Below are 21,402 nucleotides of genomic sequence, written 5' to 3' on the forward strand. Positions count from 1 at the left end.
CATAGATTACACATCTCTTGCCAGTTTGAATGATTTTGAACATGAATTTACATTTTGCATTGCTGTGCCAGCTACTGTTGGTACATCCTACCAAACAGTCCAGTAAGGCTTCATGTCTTATATGAACTGCGGAATCAGTAAAGCAGAATATGAATGAAGCCATGTAATCAGGGAAATAAAAGCAGAGTAAAAAAATCAAAACCTATAGTCACAGACCCAAAGCTCCAAATGGGTAAGCTGGTTAGCCAAGTACAATACTGCAAAAATAAATAAATAGTGGCTTGAATACAAGTCGCATTATACCAAGATCACCACCCCCACAAGTCACATTATACCAAGATCACCATCTAGTTATAGATTAGATTTCTATCACTAGTTGAACAAGTACTGACCATATACAGCCAATGGATTCCCCCCAGCCCTTCCCCTTATGCAGAGATTGCAATTAAAATTCTATTTAAGTAGCTCCAAACATCATAGTTGCATTAAAAGTTTTATGTAGAAACGCCCTTGGGCAATAACAAGATACCAGGTTTAAAAAAGTATAAATATAAATAACATACAAACAAATATAAAGCTACAATGGTTGTCTGTTGCTGGATATCCCAAAGTAAGGATTTAGAATTCCATCTGGAAGCCAGGGATAACAAGAATTCACAGAAATATGTCAAGTATGGTGCCTCCTATTGCATCAGGAAGCAGAGTCAAGTTCTTGCATTAGCTTCTCCAAAGAAAGGAGCTTGCCTGCCATGCTAGATGGAACAGGGAAGCAGAAGAAATCCTTCAGCCCATGAACTGTAACACCACCAAAAAAAGAAGTGAAAGCATCAACCAGAACAGACTGTGAAGTAGACATAAGGAAGACAAAGAGAGGACAAGATAGTCCCATGAGACCCTGCCTAAACACATTGAGGCAGAAGCCTTAAGGCAAACTAGTCCTATGCAGCAAACACATTTATTTTCTCTCCTCTGGCTCCTGGAAGGCATTCGGAATACATCAAAATACAAAAAAGAAGTTCCCTTCCAAACCATGATAGATTCCTAGCTAGACATGGAGTCTTGTGATATCAATATCCTCTGAAACACTCTCCCCACCCCCCTGAAAACGGCAGCATCTCCAGAGAAAAATACATAGATTTTTGTGGTGTCCACAAAGGCAGAAGCCTAACAACAGCTCTACTAACCTCCTCAGAGGGGAATCTATCCCCTCCCCACAATGACACATAGGTGGCATGGAATTTGTGATAATCCCTTCCTGAGGTTGTTTGCTCAGGCTAAAATCATACAGACCCTAATCCATATGGAGATGCCAAGCCCTTCAAAACAATTCCCTGGATAAGAGAGGATACAAACAAGGCCTCTTACTTCTCAATAGCAAAGCAACTATCTACTCAAGCAAAAGACTTTCTACCCTGCTTGTGTGCCAGTGCTCTTCTGGCTGATAAATCAGTACCAGGGAAAAGGGCAGCAAAGTTATGCAGCCTACAAAATATAGTTTACCTTGGGCATAGTCTTGGGGGCAAGTCTACATACCACTTTGTCCTCATGGAATATCCACAGAGTGCAGCCAGTTTTGAAACTCTCCTGGTTGAATAGGTTGCTATAAAACCCAATTTTAATGCCAAAATCTTAAGCAATACCCTATCATAGGTCCATAGGAAAGGCTAAATCAAGAAATGAAGACCCAAACCAGATTTCATATAGGAAACTTGTGTTCTGCAAGGATGTTAAGGATGCTCCTTTTAAAAATCTATGAATGTGTGTATAGTTAGAAATAAACCATTTCCACAGCATTTTGGAGTAGCAGTTCAGAGATGCCACTTATATTCGGTTTTTCTGAGATCTTTCTACAGAAAATTCTGTATATCCTAAAGGCATCTGTTCACCCGGAACTAGGGTTTGTGGGAATTTCAATTCAGTTTGCATTTCAAGCTGAATCAATTAAATTCACACTTTCCAAAACCATATGAGAACTGAAACACAGCCATACTTCAAAATTCGCACATTTGAATTTTGTGATGCACTTTGTTAATGAAACAATATTTACAGAAATGCATATGTTAAAGGAAAGTGTGCATAAACATGAATATATGAAAATAACATACAAAAATGCATTATATGATGAGAAATGGCTTGCAAAATGTGTACATTAGTCAAAACAGCCTACAAAAATGTGTTTATTAAGATAAATTTGCACTAAAATGCTGGAAAATTTTCCTGAGGTTTTTTTTTAAAAAAATATCACAAATTCCAGCAGAAATCTGAGAGTACCGAAACTGACAGATCATTCCATCCCTACCTGGAACCCTACCATTACTTCAACACTATGCAAAATATACAGTGCCTTTTTGTGGTCAGGTGAGACCAAGATAGAGCTTTTTGGCCAAAACACAAAACTCTATGTGTGGTGCAAACATAACACTGCCCATGCCTCAAGACACACCATCCCTACAGTGAAGTATGGTGGTGGCAGCATCGTGCCATGGGGATGCTTCTCATCAGCAGGGACTGGGCATCTTGTTAAAACTGAAGGAAGAATGGATGGAGCAAAATACAGGGAAATACTGCAAGAGAACCTGCTTCAGTCCACTAAAAAACTGAAGCTTGGGAGGAAATTCACTTTTCAGCAGGACAATGATCGCAAGCACAAGGCCAGAGCAACAAAAAAGTGAATGTCCTACAGTGGCTCCCCTATCCTGTGCCTGCCACTCCTCTACAACATCTCTTTTTGGGGAATTACCCTGGCCTTGGCTAAGCCAGCTGAGTCTTGCCTGAGTCAGGATGGAAGACGTATGCTGGGGATCTTTGGCTGAGCCAGATGAAGGACTTCAGCCAGCTCAGATGGAGAGCCACCTTTCCAAATTCCACTCATCCCAATGGATCTTAGGCTTGGATTGCTCCCTAAGCTGCTAGATGAAACCTGAGAAAACAGCCCTCATGAATTTGGAAGTTTCACATGGACACTGTTATCAAGAAGACCAAAAGCATCATGACCAGTGTGGTGCCATCAGGATAATATCTATTACCAGAATTAGTGAAGTTGGCAGGAAGGCATATGCATCTATGTGCAATTGTTCCTATCATGTTCCACCCAGCAGTATCTTGTCATTAGCCTTGACACTATGTGTTTTCTGTATCAAGAGTGCAGCCAGATTCCTTGACTTGTGTTTTGCAGAGCCAGTCCACCAGAATGTTAATGGATACCACTAGATGCTCTTCCCTTTCAGTTGATGTAGTTTTTTTCAGATACATTGCCTATCCTTACAAGAACATAACAGCTTCTAATCTGATCCTGGAAGAAAAGTAAAGCTTGCTTGGTGGTCCAAAGCTCAAAGCAGACAATGCTTTCTGAAGAATCCAACTGTGACTACATCCCCTGAGCAGTTCAGTTCCTGAAATGAGCATTGATCACATACGTGGTGAACAAAGTTACAATGAACATGGAAAGACTTACACAACAGGATAAGCACTCTGGAGCCTATTATCATTCTAGAGAATGATAAAGATCACAGAAAGCCAAATCTGTGATGGGAGGGTGTTCCATAGTTCAAGTGCCACTAATGAGAATGCTCTCTGGTGTCATCACATATTGCACTGTCTGTAAGCGCAGCATTGTTAAGAGTTCATCTCCACTTGATTGCAAAGAGCAGGGTTGTGTACAAGGAGTAGGTGGTCCAACAAATAACTAGGACTTTATATATCAACACAAACATCTTGAACTTGGCTCCGTAGCTGATTGGTAGCTGGTGCAGTTCCTTTAGAAGTGGCATTATACATTTGCTGTTACCCACCCCACTCCCTAAACTTGTGCTGGTGTTCTGCAAACTGTAGCTTCCAAACCAAACCCAAAGCCATTCACATGTAGAGTGCACTGGAGTAATTTCGAAATCATGAACTTACTAGTGCATGGCCAACCATGTAAACCGCCCAGAGAGCTTAAGTTGTGCCTCCATCAACAACATGCAACCATCTAGGAGCACACCTAGACTATGGATTTGCTCTTTAAGGGGGCGTGCAACACCATCCAGAACAGGCAACCCACCTAACTTCCAAGCCTTACTAGAAACCCTACTTTCTGGCAGTAGACAGATCTGCTCTGGGAGGGCGGGGAAGGCCCTTTCTTAAGTGGGACTTAATACAACTATTTGGTTTTGCCTCCTGATCAAAGTAAAGGTACTCTCCCAAAAGACTACAATCCTCCAGAAGCCAATGAGAAATGCCATTTTTTTTAATAACTGAAAAAAAATAGTATTTAATACTAGGGGCTTAGCTTGCCAACTCCACCTACCATTTACAAAGCTTCCCCCTTCCCTCCCCTGAGGGGCGCCAAATCTCCCCCCTTCCTTCACCCCATGGGGTTGCTGAAGCTCCCCCGTCCTCCCCCCCCCGTAAGTTGCCAAGCCTGCCGGCTGGCCTACTCCAAATCCCAGCTGGCCCCCCTTTCACTGCTGAGGTTTGCCTCACATTGCCTGCCTTGCCTGTGTCATGCTATCCACGAAAGGTTCAGTGCAAGCTCACGCCTGGGCAGAAGCATTCACAGGTAGTGCGACACTTACAAAAATATAATATAGTAAGACATTAAGAGCAAAGATATATTTAGTTTAAATCTACATTTCTACTACTTGAATGAAGGATTGCTTTGTGAACACTTTGTGTGCTTACCTCATTGCCATGAACCATTAGATGATGTGTTGTAACTAAGGCTTTGAACACAACCACCCAACTACTGTTTGTTGCTCTCTCAAAGAGTGTATCAGCCATTTGGGGAATATTGACATTTGTCTCATTCGTGGCTTGGATGAGATCTATATTAGGAAAGGGAGAATGATTATAGTAAATAGAGAGGCATTTTTATTTATTTATTTATTTATTTATTGCACTTGTATACCGCCCCATAGCTGAGCTCTCTGGGCAGTTTACAGCAATCAAAAACATTAAAACAAATACACAATTTAAAACACAATTTTAAAATTTAAAACAATATAAAAACAATTTAAAACACATGCTAAAATGCCTGGGAGAAGAGGAAAGTCTTGACCTGGCGCCGGAAAGATAACAGTGTTGGCGCCAGGTGCACCTCGTCAGGGAGATCATTCCATAATTTGGGGGCCACCACTGAGAAGGCCCTCTCCCTTGTTGCCACCCTCTGAGCTTCCCTTGGAGTAGGCACCCGGAGGAGGGCCTTTGATCATGAATGTAGTGTACGGGTGGGTTCGTATCGGGAGAGGCGTTCCATCAGGTATTGTGGTCCCAAGCCATGTAAGGCTTTATAGGTCAAAACTAGCACCTTGAATTGAGTTCGGAAACATACAGGCAGCCAATGCAAGCGGGCCAGAATCGGTTTTATATATTTGGACCGTCTGGTCCCTGTTACCAATCTGGCCGCTGCATTTTGCACAAGCTGCAGTTTCTGAACTGTCTTCAAAGGCAGCCCCATGTAGAGTGCATTGCAGTAATCTAATTTGGAGGGTTTTTTGTTGTTGTTAAAGACCATGTCATTATAGTCACTGCAGTTTAGTGACCTAACAGGCGCACCAAATATCACTATTATAATTGGACTTTATTTAGAGCAACCTCCTAAATAATTAACCACCTTTCACATGCAATTTTCACAAGGTGATTTACAAACATACCATAAAAGCAGCTAAAAATAGTTTATAAACCAACTGAAGACAGGTTTAAACACAATACAAAATGAACACTTAAGGCAGAGACTTTTTTAATCCAGCTAGAAAAGCTTGTCAAAACAAAAATATTTTCAATTAGAGTTCTGGCTCCATGTCAATCACTACAGAAACACCTGAAACAAAGTAGGAAACCAACTTTCCTTTTTGATTGCCTCTTACTGCTTGCTAGAAGCTACCATGGGAGTGCTTATTTACAAGTCTGATCTGTGCCGGAAAGAGGAACACATCTATTCACAATTCAAATCATGAAATAATATAATAGTTGAAACTTAAAAGAAATACACAAGTTACTTTTCTGCAATCTTGGCACTTCCAAGGTTTCCCTCCTGTTCCCTCTATTTGTGGTGGATATACCCTCTTATTTATTTTGAGGGGTCTCAAACCTGTATGTGCAAGAGAAGTGTTATTTAACCCTTTCCCTTGTGTACTTTCCACCAGTCACTTTTACTCACTTGTCCAGCATGTCTTTCCACTTTCGTAATATATGAGGACATACCCCTTCCTCCACCATTGCCTTCATTTACTTGCTTTTGAAAGACAAGTCTCAGCTGTGATGGACATAAAACATTGTTCTTCACGTTTATCCCCACCTTCGCTCACAATTATCTTCCCTCCTTGTACTACGTGCCACAGAGGGATGGAGTAGATGGGAATTCATTGCTGGAGGTTCTCTGTCTCAGAATTATACATGTATCTTTCTTGGACCTCAGATTTGGGCAAGAATAAAAAAATTAAAAGACATTATTTTGAAGCTTGTTTAAAATTAAACTTATTATTAACATTAATAATATTTATAACTCTCACATCCAAACAGAAGAATATTTTAAAACAATTTTAAAAAAAAAAAAATTCCAATTTTTTTTAGTCAAAAGTCTTATATTTGCTACACTTTGGGCAACTTTACTCATGCAATGGATACTATAACATTAGCCATTTTTAGTATTTTATTCTATCAATGTACTGTTTATTTTTCTCTCTTTCAAGCTGCCCTGTGTCCCAATCACCAGAAGAGGGGGGCTGAAGCAACAAAGTATATATACTCCTGTAAAAAGCAATTTAAGTTATTGCTGATTTATGCTAATTGCTATGCCTATATTGATCCCTGCGCTCACCACATTTCCTCTAACCTATTGAAGCACAAATTATTGCATCTACAGGACTGATCATTTAAATGGCGTTAGTATTACCAACTGGATTTTTTAGTAACCCTTAGGGTGAAACCTTCACCCTTAGTGGGCAGCAGCAGGGCTTAAGGGGTCAGCGGAGCCACCACTGAATCCAGAGCCCCACTGACTATACCAGACAGGGTGGAAAGGAGTATGGGAGGCGAGAAAACTCTGCATATTTTTGGCACTACCTGCATGCTGGCACAGCAAACAGGCATGGATTGGGCCTCACCATAACTCAGTTATAGCTAGACCTCCTTCTTGCTCCCGAAATGCTGTTTTGGGGGCTGGGCTGGCTACTGCCAGCGGGGATACCACGATGGTAGCTTCCGCACCTCCATGTTTCTATTGAAGTGGAAACCTTCATGATGGCAAAGCCTCCCTGCTGTGTACCCTAGCATAGCTGGGCAGAGTTCATCCAAACCCCCATCAGTGCAGCAGATCACTCTGGATTGCTTTGTTAGTCAATCCTCCTGCTAGAATTGCCTGGCTTGTAAAGCTCCTAGGCCTCTACAATAGTATGGTGTGCACAAGGATCAATACGGTTCTAGCATATTGGTCTATACTAATTGCCAACAATGATAATTTCAAGGGAAGCAGCCAACACACACTTCTGCCTACCAGTCCCTTGAACTGGAAACGCAATTTAGTTTCTGGTCATGGAATGGCACAGTAAGTCCTGCAACCACGGTAATCGATTTGTATGAATTCTTTAAATATGCTTATGACCAAGTCAGATGGATTCATTGCAGCACACAGCAACATACTAAGTAGTAGTGAATGTTTTCTAACACTTCAAACCTAATGTGCAACATTTCTTGCCATTTTAAAAATACAAAGTAGCCAGGTATATTTTCAAAAGAACATCTTACAAAACCAAGAACAGAACACAGTCCACTGATTCTACAGCATCAATGGATCAAGGTTATAGCCTCATTATTCATAGTAAAGCCACCACATTGCCATTTGACTGGGTTCTGTGGCATTAGAGGTGGAAAAACAAGGGCAGTATCTAAAAGGGGAAAATCATAGAACAGTAGAGTTGGAAAGGTCCTACAGGGCCATCGAGTCCAACCCCCTGCTCAATGCAGGAATCCAACTTAAAACATACCTGACAAGGGGCTGTCCAAATTTCTCTTGAATGTTGGACAGTCCATCACCTCCCTAGGTAATTGGTTTCATCAGTACCGCCCCTAGGCACTGGGAAGCAGGGCAGTTGCCCCAGGCCCCTATAGAGTGAGTCTGGTTTCAAATGGGGTGTGTGTGTGTTTGTCCCTTCTGAGCCTGACTGGGGTGGCGCTCGTGACCTCGCTTACCTGGGAGTAAGCCCTGTGGACGTCAAGAGGGCTTACTTCCGAGTAGGCACGGTTGGGGTGGGGTGGTCTCCCTCGAATTAAGAGTTGGGAAATGTGTGATCGGCCGCGGGCTGGCCTCCAGGAAAGTTCTACTCTAGAGGAGACCCACTGAAACTAATGGAGCCCAGCCGTACCTGTTGATTTCAGCGGTCCTACTCTGGCCAAGGTTGGGTCCAGTCCTGCTTTTGACTGCATGAAGCGCTTAGGCATTATTTTCCCCAGGAAATTTATGCTCGAAAGAGTTTTGTACTGCCTGGATCCGCTGCATCATTACTCTAAAGTAAGCCCCGCAGCGTGGGGGCTTCTTCACTCCCAGGCAAAGCCCGGTGGGAATTGCCTTTACTCAGAAGTAAAGAAGGCCCCCCTCACCTCCCAAGGTGAACTTTCCACATTGGCTCATTCCGTTAGCAGCCCAGCTCTCTGCACGTTTACTCGGAGGTAAGTGGGATGCCCCACCCCAGACGCTTAGGATTTTGCAGCCTACTCAGAAGGAAGCCCTGCTGTGTTAAAGGGCGGTTACTTCCAAGTAAAGGTGCGTGGGATCCTGGCCGTGAAGCTCTGGGCAGGCTGCTTTTAATAGCTAAACTTACTTTGAGGCCGGGTGTGTTACTTGAGCTGTGCACACCACGCCCCGACTAATTTTTATAAGAAGATTTTGGGGGGGGCAGTGTGAATTCACAGTCCCCCCCCACTTCCCCATGGATATGATTCATTGCTGCAGAAACAACACTGGCGTTCATTTTCTTCTATTGGAAATTTAGAGTAATAATCATTATCTTATCTCCTTTTTGATGCTGTTTCTCAGAAATCCTATACTATAGAGGGTGGGGGCCCTTTCCAGGTCTTCTCTCCTCTCCCCAAATCTATAAACCCCTCCTTTTGTTTTCTCTTCCTTTTTTAAAAATCTTCTTTTAAAAAAAATATATGAAAAAGATTGTGGTTGGATAAAGGTTTTTTTTTTAACTTAAGGGTTTTTTGGGGGGGAGAGAACCATGACCTCCACCCTTCTTCCCAGCTTGTGTTGTGTTGTTTCTCTGGGATGGGATGTGGAAGCAGATTTTTGTTTAAGGCCTTTGGTGTTTTGAGAAATGGAAAAGTTCCCTGCAGCTGACTACAAATGTTTAGCAAAAAAAAGGGGGGGATAGGAGGTATTATGTATGTTTTCCTCCCCTCCATCCCTTGAATGTCCAACCCTGTTGCTAGCTGGGGAGGGGTCATCTCTCTCTCTCTCTCTCTCTAAATGTATATATAGAGAGAAAGAATGTGGGGGGCAACTATGCTTTTGCCCCAGGACCTGCACATGCTAAGGGCGGGCCTGGGTTTCATTGTCATACTGCTCTAACAGTTAGGACATTTTTTCTTGATGTTCAGCTGAAATTTGGCTTCCTGTAACCTAAAAGTATTACTTCCTACTTGAAAACACTCATCTGTCAGTGATTCTATTGAGCCAATATTTACTCGATAGAATTCATTGTTGTCAAAAATAAATAAATAAGAAATCAAGTAAGTACCTATTCTGCAGTTTATGCATTATGCTCAACTGTGTGATCAGGCAAAGACATTTATTAATGATTAAAAGCAGGAACATCTGCCAGTTTGTGTTATGTGGAGAACTTGACATCAGTATGTTACTACCCAAAGAGGAACTATGTGAGGCAAATGAAGTAATTCATGAGCAAATTAACACAAAAGAACCCCAACAGACAACCTCTCCACAGGTAGTTTTCGCATCATAAATAGAAGTAGAAAGCTCAGCAATTCAGTTAAAAAAAGGTGGCCTATTATACAGCTTACTTACTCTAAGTGCAAGGGTTGTAATTCAATGTCGTGCTAAGCAGAATGCTCTGTCAGTAGCAAGGTTTTCTCCTTGCGCAGTGGAATGATCTCCTCCCCCTCAACTTCCTAAATTTGTTCTGAGGGTTTCCCCAACCCTCTAGAGCAGATTTTTGGGTAGTGCAGGGCACATACAGTGGGAAGAAAGGGAATTCCCACTACCCTGGTACAACTTTTTTGTTGAACACTGTCGTGAAGTGGAAGGGTGGGGAATAAAAACTCTAAAATAAACAACAGATATTTTAAGGACATTATTTAGCACCACATATAAATTTACAATATTTTCTGCTTTTTTTCTCCCCTTCCCTCCATTCTCAACACCAGATAATCTCTCCTGGTCCCACTCTGCATCAGCTGGGCTTTGAAGACATGAATAGCAGACAGTTCTACGCTTACAGCTAGGGCAAAGCCACAGCCCCATAAAAACTATTATAATCTCAAAGAAAAACAACTGGATCCCTGTGATTCATGTGTAAAGCCCACACATCTACCAGACTATTTTATTTGTAAGTTATTTATCTGTTGTGCAAATGCCCAGTTAACTGCATTAATAATTTTATGCCTTTTTACATGTTCTCTTTTCCCAATCTATATCTGACAGCAACAATAAAATCCAAAACTTCAAATTCTTGCTATACATTGATCTAGATATGCCAGGTAGTGACAGTCTGAACATGCAAACATTTAAAAAGCCAAAGGGAAATGATACCGTATTGCCCGCATGACAGTCCCTCCAGGCCACAAAGGGCAGTGAGCCTTGGGCTAGAAACACACTCACTGTTCTACCAGTTCCACTGCATCTCCATCTCTCTTGTCTGAAAAAGGGGGCATGAAGTGGTTACATCCTGCCCCCTTTTACTGTACAACTTGGTGGGATCAGCTCGAGTGCCTTTTTTAAAATTCAGCTTCAAAGAGATTTTGCAACTGATCAGCAGATCAACCATTCCACCTGCAGGTGTGGCTAATGGAAACACTTTGCTATAGGTGACTACTGTGTTCACAGCCATGATGTGGTAATGCTGCAAGAATCTCTCTTGCAGTTTGTCCCCCTTGGTAGTCTCTCCCCCTACCAAACCATCAACTGAGATGGCTTTAAAAGAGGATTAGACAAATTCATGGAGGATAATATCCTCCATGAATTCGTCTAATCTTCTTTTAAAAGGCTACTAAGCATGATGGCTACGCTCTGCCTCCACAGTCTGCTGAAAATAGCTCATTTTCTCTTTGACCTCAGATCTATTCAGATGCTGTGCTTTTTATGAATATAGGAACTTCAGTGCTTTTTATGAGCGTTGGAACATTATTTCAGTATTTTCTCTCTCTCCTTCCCAAGTAAAGCACTTGAGTCACATGCCCTTCCTCTTCTCCTTCTGCACAGCCAAATGGAAGATTTCTGCTGAATTTGTTTTTACTTTTAAAGAATCTAGGTTTAGCATTGCATTTAAACCAGGGATCAAATAAACAAAGGTTTAATAAGGCACCTTCATATCCCATGGTTTGAAGAGTTTGTTTTAAACCAGGATCCCCTGTGCAGACACGATATCAGCCCAAGATTCTTTATAAGTGAAACTAAACTTGGCAGAAGTCCTTCACCTGGCTGTGCATATGAGCCTGACACTTTGGCCCTTTCCTTGGTCTCATGCATCCCACTGGTTGTCCAATGTCAATGAATATATCCCCCACATCCACTGCTGCTTTCCCCACTGCTGAAGTCAATTTGTTGCTGCCCATTGCAGTCATGCTCCTCCAGCCTGCCAAACAACAGGGAGAAGGTGCACAGATGCTGCACATCTTCGTTTCCATGTAAATCATGCTCCTATTAACCCTATCGAACAGCTGTTTCATGGGCTGCAGGCAGCACAGTTGCTCTCCTAGCATGGAGACAGAATGGCCTGGTTCACACATAAAGCTAAGCCATGTTACCGCTAAGCCATGTTTTGTTTAACCATGAGTTGTCCCACAGTCAAACCAACCAACCATGACTTACTTCTCCAAAGTTTGGTTTATTTGGCAGCTGTTCCTGCCTCATGCCTTTGTAGCTTGGTAAGCATCTGGGATGAGGTACTCAAGCCATGGTTAGGGAAGGGTGCTGGGGGTTCTCACATAACAATAAAACACTGTTAAACAAACAAGGTTCATAAGCCACCACCAATTGTTTTGTATTGTTGTTTGTTGGCAGTAAAGAAACCATAGTTAAGCCACATAATGCTAAGTCATGGTCTAATAAACTATGGCTTACCATTATGTGCTATTAACCAGACTTTTGAAAATGCTGGATACTTTGAAAGTCTATATGCATGTGTGTACATGTATCCGGGCCATGTCTACATCACTCACAGAAGGCTCCCACTGCTGCATGTGGCTATTGGGGGGGGGGAGACTGCATAGGAATAGCCATTAGAAATTTACCTCCCTAGTAAAAATGATGGCTGAGATCATTTCACTGAAAACGTTGCTTCTCATATGGAGACTTAAAAGTACTTAAACTTCAAATGTTGATTGGCAACACATTTTTAAAAATCTTTACGACACCTTTTCAGCCGCCTTTAATCAAAGTTTTTTATTAATTCATCTCATGAGTCAACTACATGTTGCAGCCCTAGTGAAAACAAACCTTGCAACTTAAATTCTTCTGTTCAGTTGCAAGGTATTCCATACTAAAAACTAACAAAATTGGTAGCAAACATTGAGAATTTGAGAAAGGCTTGTGAGTTAGTAATTTGTGCCAACAACATGATACTATTGAATGAAAGTCAGCTGGCACTAAGGTTTGCACTAACTTGAATACAGCATAGATAACACCACTCTTTTTGGCTCTGGTTAAACTTCATTTTAGGATGCTATGTTCTGTTCTGGCATCAAATTTAAGGACCCCAATCAACTGAAGAGAAATGTGGGGAATCACCAGAGTGAGGACACATGATGTAACGAGAGAAGAACCGAATATTCTTTGGTTGGGAAACAAAAATTAACAGTGATATGCTAATCATTTAGACACATCCCAAAGGCTGGCCACAGTTACCCATGCCCTGGAAAACTCCCCTTTCGATTAATGCAGCATGATGGACATGGGGGCTGTCTCTTTGAAAATGGCCCAGAAACTTCAGTTGATCCAAAACAGGGTGGAAAGACTATTGTAACAAGACCGGGCAATTTGATCCTATTATGCCAGGGCTTTATCATCTGCAATGGCTGCCAGTCTATTCCAGGTCCCATTCAGTGCTAGCTTTATGCTTTGATGCCCTTTACAGTTTGGAACCAACTGTAACAATCACCCTCTTCCATATTTACCTACTCAAACTCTGAGCTCCCCTTCATAGACTTTGCTTCAGGTGACCCTGTCAAGTCAAGTGAGGTGGGAGACTACCAGACAGAGGACCCTGGGTTGTAGAATGCCCTCCCCAAAGAGGGTCAGCTGGCATCTTCTTTATGGTAATTCTGAGACATTTCCTTCTCCCAGGCCTTTTAAAAAGAAATTGATCTCACTGTTTTGAACCACTTTGTTTGTGTGTTCTGCAATTAGTCAGTAATCTGGCTTTAGTTGTCTCTAATTTTTAAGCTGCAAGTATATTTAACAATGTTATTTTATTATGCATTTTAACTGCATTATCAGTTTGTGTGTGTGATGCACAAACTACATGTCATCTGATGGCTCTATAGTAAATACAGTAAATTTAAAAAGTAGATAAACAGGAAAGTAACTGTTTACTAGGAGCCTTGCTAAAGAAGAAAAAGAAGTTGCAACACAGCAGATTTAAATTTTGTTTATTTATTTATTAAATGTATATCTGCCCTTCCTCCCAGTAGGGGCTCAGGATGGCAGAAATGAAATATAAAAGTATACTGATAACCTAATTGTTACGAACTAGGCAAAAAACACAATCTTGATAAACAGGAATTAACATAAGGTATATCTTTATAGCTGTGATGTAATTCTAAGGACACTTGGTAGTACCTGGAGCTAAAAAAAGGTGACTTACATCTTTTTCCCTATATTAATATGTGTCTTAATTACATAGTATCAAATGGCTTTTTTTTTTAGTTCTTTAAAAAGACATTCTGTTCCACTGCAGTTTCTTGGCTAACGGTGATGAAATATTATGCCATCTACTCTAAATGTGATTGTATTACCATCATTACCAAGGGTTTACATAATCTGTATGGAAGATTTAAGAAAGTAAGGCCTCTCTCATGGTTGTACTCATAGCTTAATAACAACTCTTGAAGTCCTTGGAGGCATGCTGTCTTATTAAGTCAGCCACAGGAGCTGTCCACTGTATTAAGTTCTGAATTTTAAAAGAGCAGATAGTTCACCAGCTACTAGGAGATGCCACCAGCTAGCCAAAGACAGTACTCACAGAGGGCCTCTTGCAGCGAATGGTTGGTTCATTCTCACAATCAAATTCTACATAAACTTCTTTAAAGCAGAAGGAAATAGTGCAAACTTCAGCTGTGGCAGTTATTATGAGAGTATCTGTGATAAAGCAACAGCAGTGTGGGGGTGGGCAGGTATGGAAGGAAATGAGAGGCCTCGAGGCTCAAACCTTTATATCAAACCCCTAATTGGAGTAGAGTGGTACTTTAAACACCTATATGGGTTAACTTAGGAAATTTAAGGCAGAACACCATTTAATTGGACATGTAATGTATACTTTAGTAAAAGCAAATAACTACCTGCCTTTTGAAGAAATTATATTTTGGGTTTCCTGTATGGACAATATTTGCTTTAGTTATTCATACTCAAGGTACCGCAAGAAAAGGCTCTTACCATATATGGAGCAAGAAATGCCAGATGTCCAAGCTGGATTTAGAAAGGGAAGAGGTAACAGAGTTCATATTGCAAACATAATGGAATGGAATGGACCAAGGAATTTCAGAAGGAAATCACCCTGTGCTTTATAGATAACAGCAAAGCCTTTGATTGTGTACATCATGAAAAACTATGGAATGCTTTAAAAGAAATGGGGATGCCACAGCATCCGATTGTCCTGATGCGCAACCTATACTCTGGACAAGAGGCTACTGTAAGGACAGAATATGGAGAAAAAAATTGGTTCCCAATTGGAAAGGGTGTGAGACAGGGGTGTATTTTATCACCCTGTTTGTTCAATCTATATGCAGAACATATTATATGGAAAGTTGGATTGGACCAAGATGAAGGAGGCATGAAAACTGGAGGGTGAAATGAGGACATTGAAGTTGTCAAGGATTATCTTGGCACAATCATTGACCAAAGGTCAATAGTCAAGAAATCAGAAGAAGGCTAGGGCTGGGGAGGGCAGCTGTGAGAGAACTAGAAAAGGTTCTCAAATGCAAAGATATATCACTGAACGCCAAAGTCAGAATCATTCAGACCATGGTATTCCCGATCTCTATGTATGGATGTGAAAGTTGGACAAAAGTGGATAAGAGAAAAATGAACTCATTTGAAATGTGTTGGAGGAGAGCTTTGCAGATACCATGGACTGTGAAAAAGACAAATGATTGGGTGTTAGAACAAATTAAACCAGAACTATCATTAGAAGCTAAAATGATGAAACTGAGGTTATCGTACTTTGGACAGATAATGAGAAGACAGGATTCACTAGAAAAGACAATAATGCTGGGAAAAACAGCAGGGAGTAGAAAAAGAGGAAGGCCAAACAAGAGATGGATTGATTCCTTAAAGGAAGCCATAGACCTGAACTTGCAGGATCTGAACAGGGTGGTTTACAACAGATGCTACTGGAGGTTGCTGATTCATAGGGTCACCGTAAGTCGTAAACGACTTGAAGGCACATAACATACATAACATAATGCATGTAGCTTAGGTATTTTTAAAAACACTGTATAGGTAAACTTCTGGAAATAGTGTAGCATGTTTACTCTAATGGTTTTTGACAAACAATACTTCCATTTTTAGCATTGGCATTTGTTTTCATTCTATTTTTGTTCAGGATAGTTAACACACTGCATATGTAGATAACAACTTTTGGTAAAATAGCTAATTAGGTAAACTATGGGACCTATAATGAAGCATTCTTTTCACCTGAAAATTGGTGCACCCTTTCATAGTTACTGAAAAACATTTGTAGCAAGATCCAGGGGCTACATAAACAACAAATTATGCTTGGAGAAGAACACAGTGCAGATGTTCTGGGGGCAGAACAGTTAAATCTCCCACAGCCAGCCACTAATTGGCTGTCAGTTCTCTGAGTCATGCCTGTTGTTGTGTAAATTTGTATAAATGTTAGCAGAGTAACTCAGAGGTCAGAAATGCGTGTGTGCCAGTGAGTGCATTTACCTAAGTAGCAGGCTCTTACCCTGCGTTGAGATCACTGAGACTTAAGACTTACTAAAATAAGAAAAGCTACTTTATTTATAGAAATACATAGTAGATAGAAAGACACACCTAGTTCTAACTAATTAACTAAGTTGGAGGTGCAACGGCCAGGCTTGGGAGTTGCCCTCATGGCTAGGAGAGAGAAAGCAGAGACAAAGGTGTCGAAGAGGAGAAGAGAAGGAAAGGGCGGAAGGAGGAGGGGCAGATAAGCTTCCCTAAGACGTATCAGTCTAACACTGGAAGGAAATCAGTCAGAGCATCACAGGTAAAGGTAATCAAGCCTACCCATCTGGAGGACCCCAACTCTATCTCCCTTCTGGAACATAAACAAAAGAACAAAATAGGAGTTGCTCTTGCCCTACTTCCAACATTGCTGTACTTCACATATTCACAGAAAGAGAAACAAAAGAAAATGATTTCCTATAGGAAACTTCACTAAAATTGCAAAGTAAATCAGACATATTTAAAGTGACCATCTGAACTATGTCAACTGTCTTAATGTTGCTTCCTCCCTGCTAAAACAGCACATGTCTTGTTTCTATTATTTGGGCTGATTGCAGGTGTTGCCACCACTCACCATATGCTCAGAGGCACATTACTAAATTATTCCAAGCTACACAGGAAGTGGATTGGACTGTGAAAGACCAACCCAAATTGTGTTTGTATTTTGACAAATTTTCAGGGCAGTACAATATCTCAGAGAGGAGATCAGGTCTCCTGCTCCCCTGGTGCCTTGCTATTATTTCACTGATAGTTTCCAAACATAATGGTGTCCCATTTTCAAGTTTAGAAGGTCTATGTAAAACAACCATTAGCCAGTTAAAGAAGAGTCCACCTTTAGAGCTGTAAACTGGTGTGGTAGTGTAAAAACAACAAAAACCCACTGTGAGCCACATAGTTTCCAGTTCAGATCTCATCTGAGCAATGAAAATCAGTTTATACAATCAGCAGAATGAGATGGTAATGCTTTTCCTAGACAGTCCCAAATTCAGATTGCAAGTTGAGAGAGAGGGAAGAGATTCATGACGCTGGCTCCCCCTGCATATAGAAAATGTACACACCAGTAGAAGGGGTTCAGCACAACTTTCATGAAGATACAGTATTTTTCTGACATGCAGAGACTTTCTTCCTCTGAGAGAAGCATCCACACATGCCACCTCAGAAAAAGTACACTCCACTTCACCACTTGCTTCTGCTGATTGTACAAAAGGTAAAGGTGTCCCCACACTTATAGTGCGAGTCGTTTCCGACTCTTAGGGTGACGTCTTGCAACGTTTACTTGGCAGACCGTATATATGGGGTGGGATTGCCAGTTCCTTCCCCGGCCTTTCTTTACCCCCCAGCATATGCCGGGTACTGATTTTACCAACCACGGATGGATGGAAGGATGAGTGGACCTCGACCCCTTTTACTGGAGATTCGACTTCCTCCTTCTGTTGGAATCGAACTCCAGCCATGAGCAGAGCTTTGGCTGCATTACCGCTGCTTACCACTATGCGCCACGGAGGATCTTATGCTGATTGTACAAGCTGGCCCTTATTAGTTAACATTAGTATCACAGAATCCCTCCCTCTCTGTAATATATATATGATAATACCAGCCTACCTTACAGGGTAAATGTAAAAAAAATATTGAGAACTTGTGTGAAGTACTTCCAGCACTGCGTGTTTTTATTGCCTAATCTCCAAAATAAGTAGTATTATTTGATTGGAGCATTTGACAAAAGCAAGATTAGGGAAACACTAATATGTATTAGAACTAACTTGGGTTAGGGTGCCATCTTGTCCCCATGCTGTTTAACATCTATATGAAGCCCTTGGGAGTTGTCATCAGGAGATTTGTGGTGAGGCGTCAGCAATATGCTGATGATACCCAGCTCTATTCCTCTGTAAGATCTGAATTGGGAGAGGCCATGCGAGCCCTGGACTGGTGCTGGGTTGGATGAGGGCCAGTAAACTAAATCTAAATTCTAGCAAAATGGAGACACTGTGGGTTGGTGGTTCCTGAGTTTGGATAATTGGTCAGTTGCCTGCTTTGGATGGGGTTGTACTCTCTCTGAAAGAGCAGGTCCGTAGTCTGGGGGTGCTCCTAGATCCATCTTTGCCACCACACCAAAGAAGACTCACGACACAGTTATGGATTAATGTTATATTTATTTAAAATATAACAATTATAGATTAAAGCCAATTCTTCCAATCAAAATAAACCTACTTCGGGCAGGTGAAGATACCTAGCTGTGAGGGTTTTATCCCTCCTGTTCCCTGGGCGTGTCAGTCTCTACAGACCATGACTCCCTAGCAAAGTATGTGGGTGAAATTATCCCTCCTTGCCAGTAGAGTCAATGACATGTTTCCAACCTCTGCATCCCGGCCCCGCCGTACAGGCGTTCACCCTGATGCACAAGTTGGTCCCCCAAGGGCACCCCCAAGATCCCCACCATCCATGCTTGACTGGCAGTTCCCAAGTGAGTGCCCTTTAATACAATGCCTCAGTCACCTATTTTGTACCCCATTTTCCTCAACTGCCCGAAATCCATGCCAGCCAAAGCGAAACACTCACATCCTCCCCTATTTAGCTAATTGAATCAAATCCCAGCAGTATGGAGTAGGCAAAACAAAAGGGATTCTGAAATCAGAATCCCCCCCCCAAAATTCCTACTCCAGCTGGCGACTAGCAAAGCCCATACTGACCAGGGAGGGGTGGGTGGGTGTCGCAAGGCAAAGAAAGGCACGATTCAAGGGAGGAGCTGGCTTATATGCCCTGCTCCTCCCTTACTCAGATTGGCCCAGAGGCCCCATGTGGACTAATTTGAAACCCTTCAGAAATGTTCCCGAGTCTTCCTGAAAGGTGGGGTGGCGGCAAACACGCCCCCGCTTTGGCGGGAACACCATTGTCACTAGAGGCCCAAATAACCTCAGTGGCTAGGAGTGCCTTTTACCAGCTTTGGCCATTTCCGGACAGAGATAGCCTGACCACTGTTGTGCACTCTGTGTGGGGCTGCCCTTGAGGTTGGTCTGGAAGCTGCAGCTGATGCAAAATCTGGAGGTGCAACTGCTCACTGGGGCAGGGTATCGCCAACATTTCACCCCCTGCTGAAAGAATTGCACTGGCTGCTCATTAGCTACCGGGTTCAATTTCAAGGTTCTGGTTTTGGTGTACAAAGCCCTATATAGCCTGGGACCAGGATACCTGAAAGATAGTCTAACCCCTTATATACCCAGTCAATCAATGTGTGCTGCAGGTGAGAGCTTCCTGCAGATACCATCTTTTCAGGAGGTCCATTTCACACAACATAGGAAGCGGTCCTTTAGTGTTGTGGCAACTACCCATTGCGGTTCCCTCCCTTTAAATATTAGACAAGTACCATCTGTTATTTTTTCGGTGCCTACTGAAGACCTTCCACTTTCAACAAGTAGAGACCTCATCCCAGGCTGCATCTGTGTTGGAATTGCTTTTTAAGATTTTTTAAAAGCTTTTTTTTAGAGAGGTTTTAAAAATGTTTGTTTTAATATGTTTTTAAATGTGTTTTATTTTAATATATTTTAAAGTCTTTTTTTAAGATGTTTTAGAGTGTTTTTAGTGTTTTGTTTGCTGCCCTGGGAAGAAGGGCAGGATATAAATTTAATAAATAGATAAATAACTTTGGTGGAACAAGGATGGCTTCTTTAAGGATATCCACAAATATGCAACTGAAGCCAGATCAGAAAGTCTATGCCTTTACAGTCATAGTCAAAAAGTGGATTTGCTATAATGCCAATTATTTAGCATATGATGACACCTCCAACTAGCAGGCAGACCATTTCCTCTCTCTAAAATTAATCTGGCAACATTCCACCATGTTATAATGTGAGAAGCAATAAGCTTACAATGATCAAAACCTCTACTCTGGTAGCAGTCTAGTTTCTCCAGAGGCCTTGTGGCCATCCGCAGCCAGGAGAGCTTTGTACATGATGAATAGGTCATTTGACCATATTATACAGGAGACCCTGACATTAACACATTACAGGTGCACTTTTTCCACCAATGTGTTCTCTCTTCAGTGAAACCAACTAACACTAACTGGGTTTACCTGTACTTCCACTGGAGGGGAGAGAGACTCTGTTGCCATCAGGGGAGGCTGCTTCCACGTGCCTTGCCCCACCCTCCAGCCTTCAAAAGGGAGCTGCCTCAGGAGGACTATGAGGGGAGAAAGACTCTGTTGCTATCAGGGGAGGCTGTTTCCACCTGCCTTGCCCCACCCTACAGCCTTCAAACGCAGCTTCTTTAGGAGGACTTTCTGATCTTTGGGTTGGGCTGTGTGGGCTTCTACTTTGTTGTTTAGTTTTATTGCTTGTTTTTTGATGTTTATATACTTTTATGTTTGATGTTTATATGCCTTTATTTTTTACATCGCTCAGAGTGGCTGGGTTTCCAGCCAGATGGGCGACTAATAAATCGAATAAAAGAAAAATAAATAAATAAATAAATCTAAAATCAAACTACATAACTCGAATATCTTTTTAGCAAGCTATGGAAATCAGATGAAGTTCAGTGGTAGAGCACATACTTCACAAGGCGTTACAGGTATTGACTGACAGAGCTCAGAAAAAATACCATGAGACCATTGCCATTAAATGGTCTGCCATCACCACTTATAATTCTGAGCAGCAGACCCAGGTCTAGACATAAATGATACTCATTTTTAATGTTTTGAATGAAGGAGCTTTGCTCAAAGCATGTCAGAGTTGAGATACTTGCAAACAAGTTATGAAGTCAAAGAGCTCATAAACATTCATTCAAGGAGCAGTAGTCCACTACCTACATTACATGCTGGACACTACTCATTCTGTTCCCTCCCTAGGTTCTACCATTGAAGCCAGAAGAGTGGGTGAGGGAGCACAGTTTGCATTTCCACAATGCAGTGCAATGCCACACAGTGCATTGCAGCAGTTGTTCTCTCAGCCCTGTCTCCCTTTGAGCCTTTCAGTTCTGAAACTGGAAAAGAAATGAAACAACCACACTTGTATATACAAGAACAGAGCACAGCATTCTGGGGGGGA

The 21,402-nt window shown here is 41.8% G+C and overlaps 1 protein-coding gene across 2 annotated transcripts in view; it reads right to left on the reverse strand.

Moving 5' to 3' along the window:
* SNAP91 (synaptosome associated protein 91) overlaps positions 1-21,402 on the reverse strand; it is a 131,559-nt gene that overhangs the window by 99,874 nt on the left and 10,283 nt on the right. For both annotated transcript variants that reach the window (XM_061623247.1, XM_061623246.1), the window contains exon 3: positions 4,663-4,805. In XM_061623247.1, coding sequence (XP_061479231.1) covers positions 4,663-4,805 — 143 coding nt within the window. The remainder of the gene's footprint in view (positions 1-4,662; positions 4,806-21,402) is intronic.

The sequence above is a fragment of the Rhineura floridana genome, chromosome 4 (assembly GCF_030035675.1).
Source record: "Rhineura floridana isolate rRhiFlo1 chromosome 4, rRhiFlo1.hap2, whole genome shotgun sequence".
NCBI lineage: Eukaryota > Metazoa > Chordata > Lepidosauria > Squamata > Rhineuridae > Rhineura > Rhineura floridana.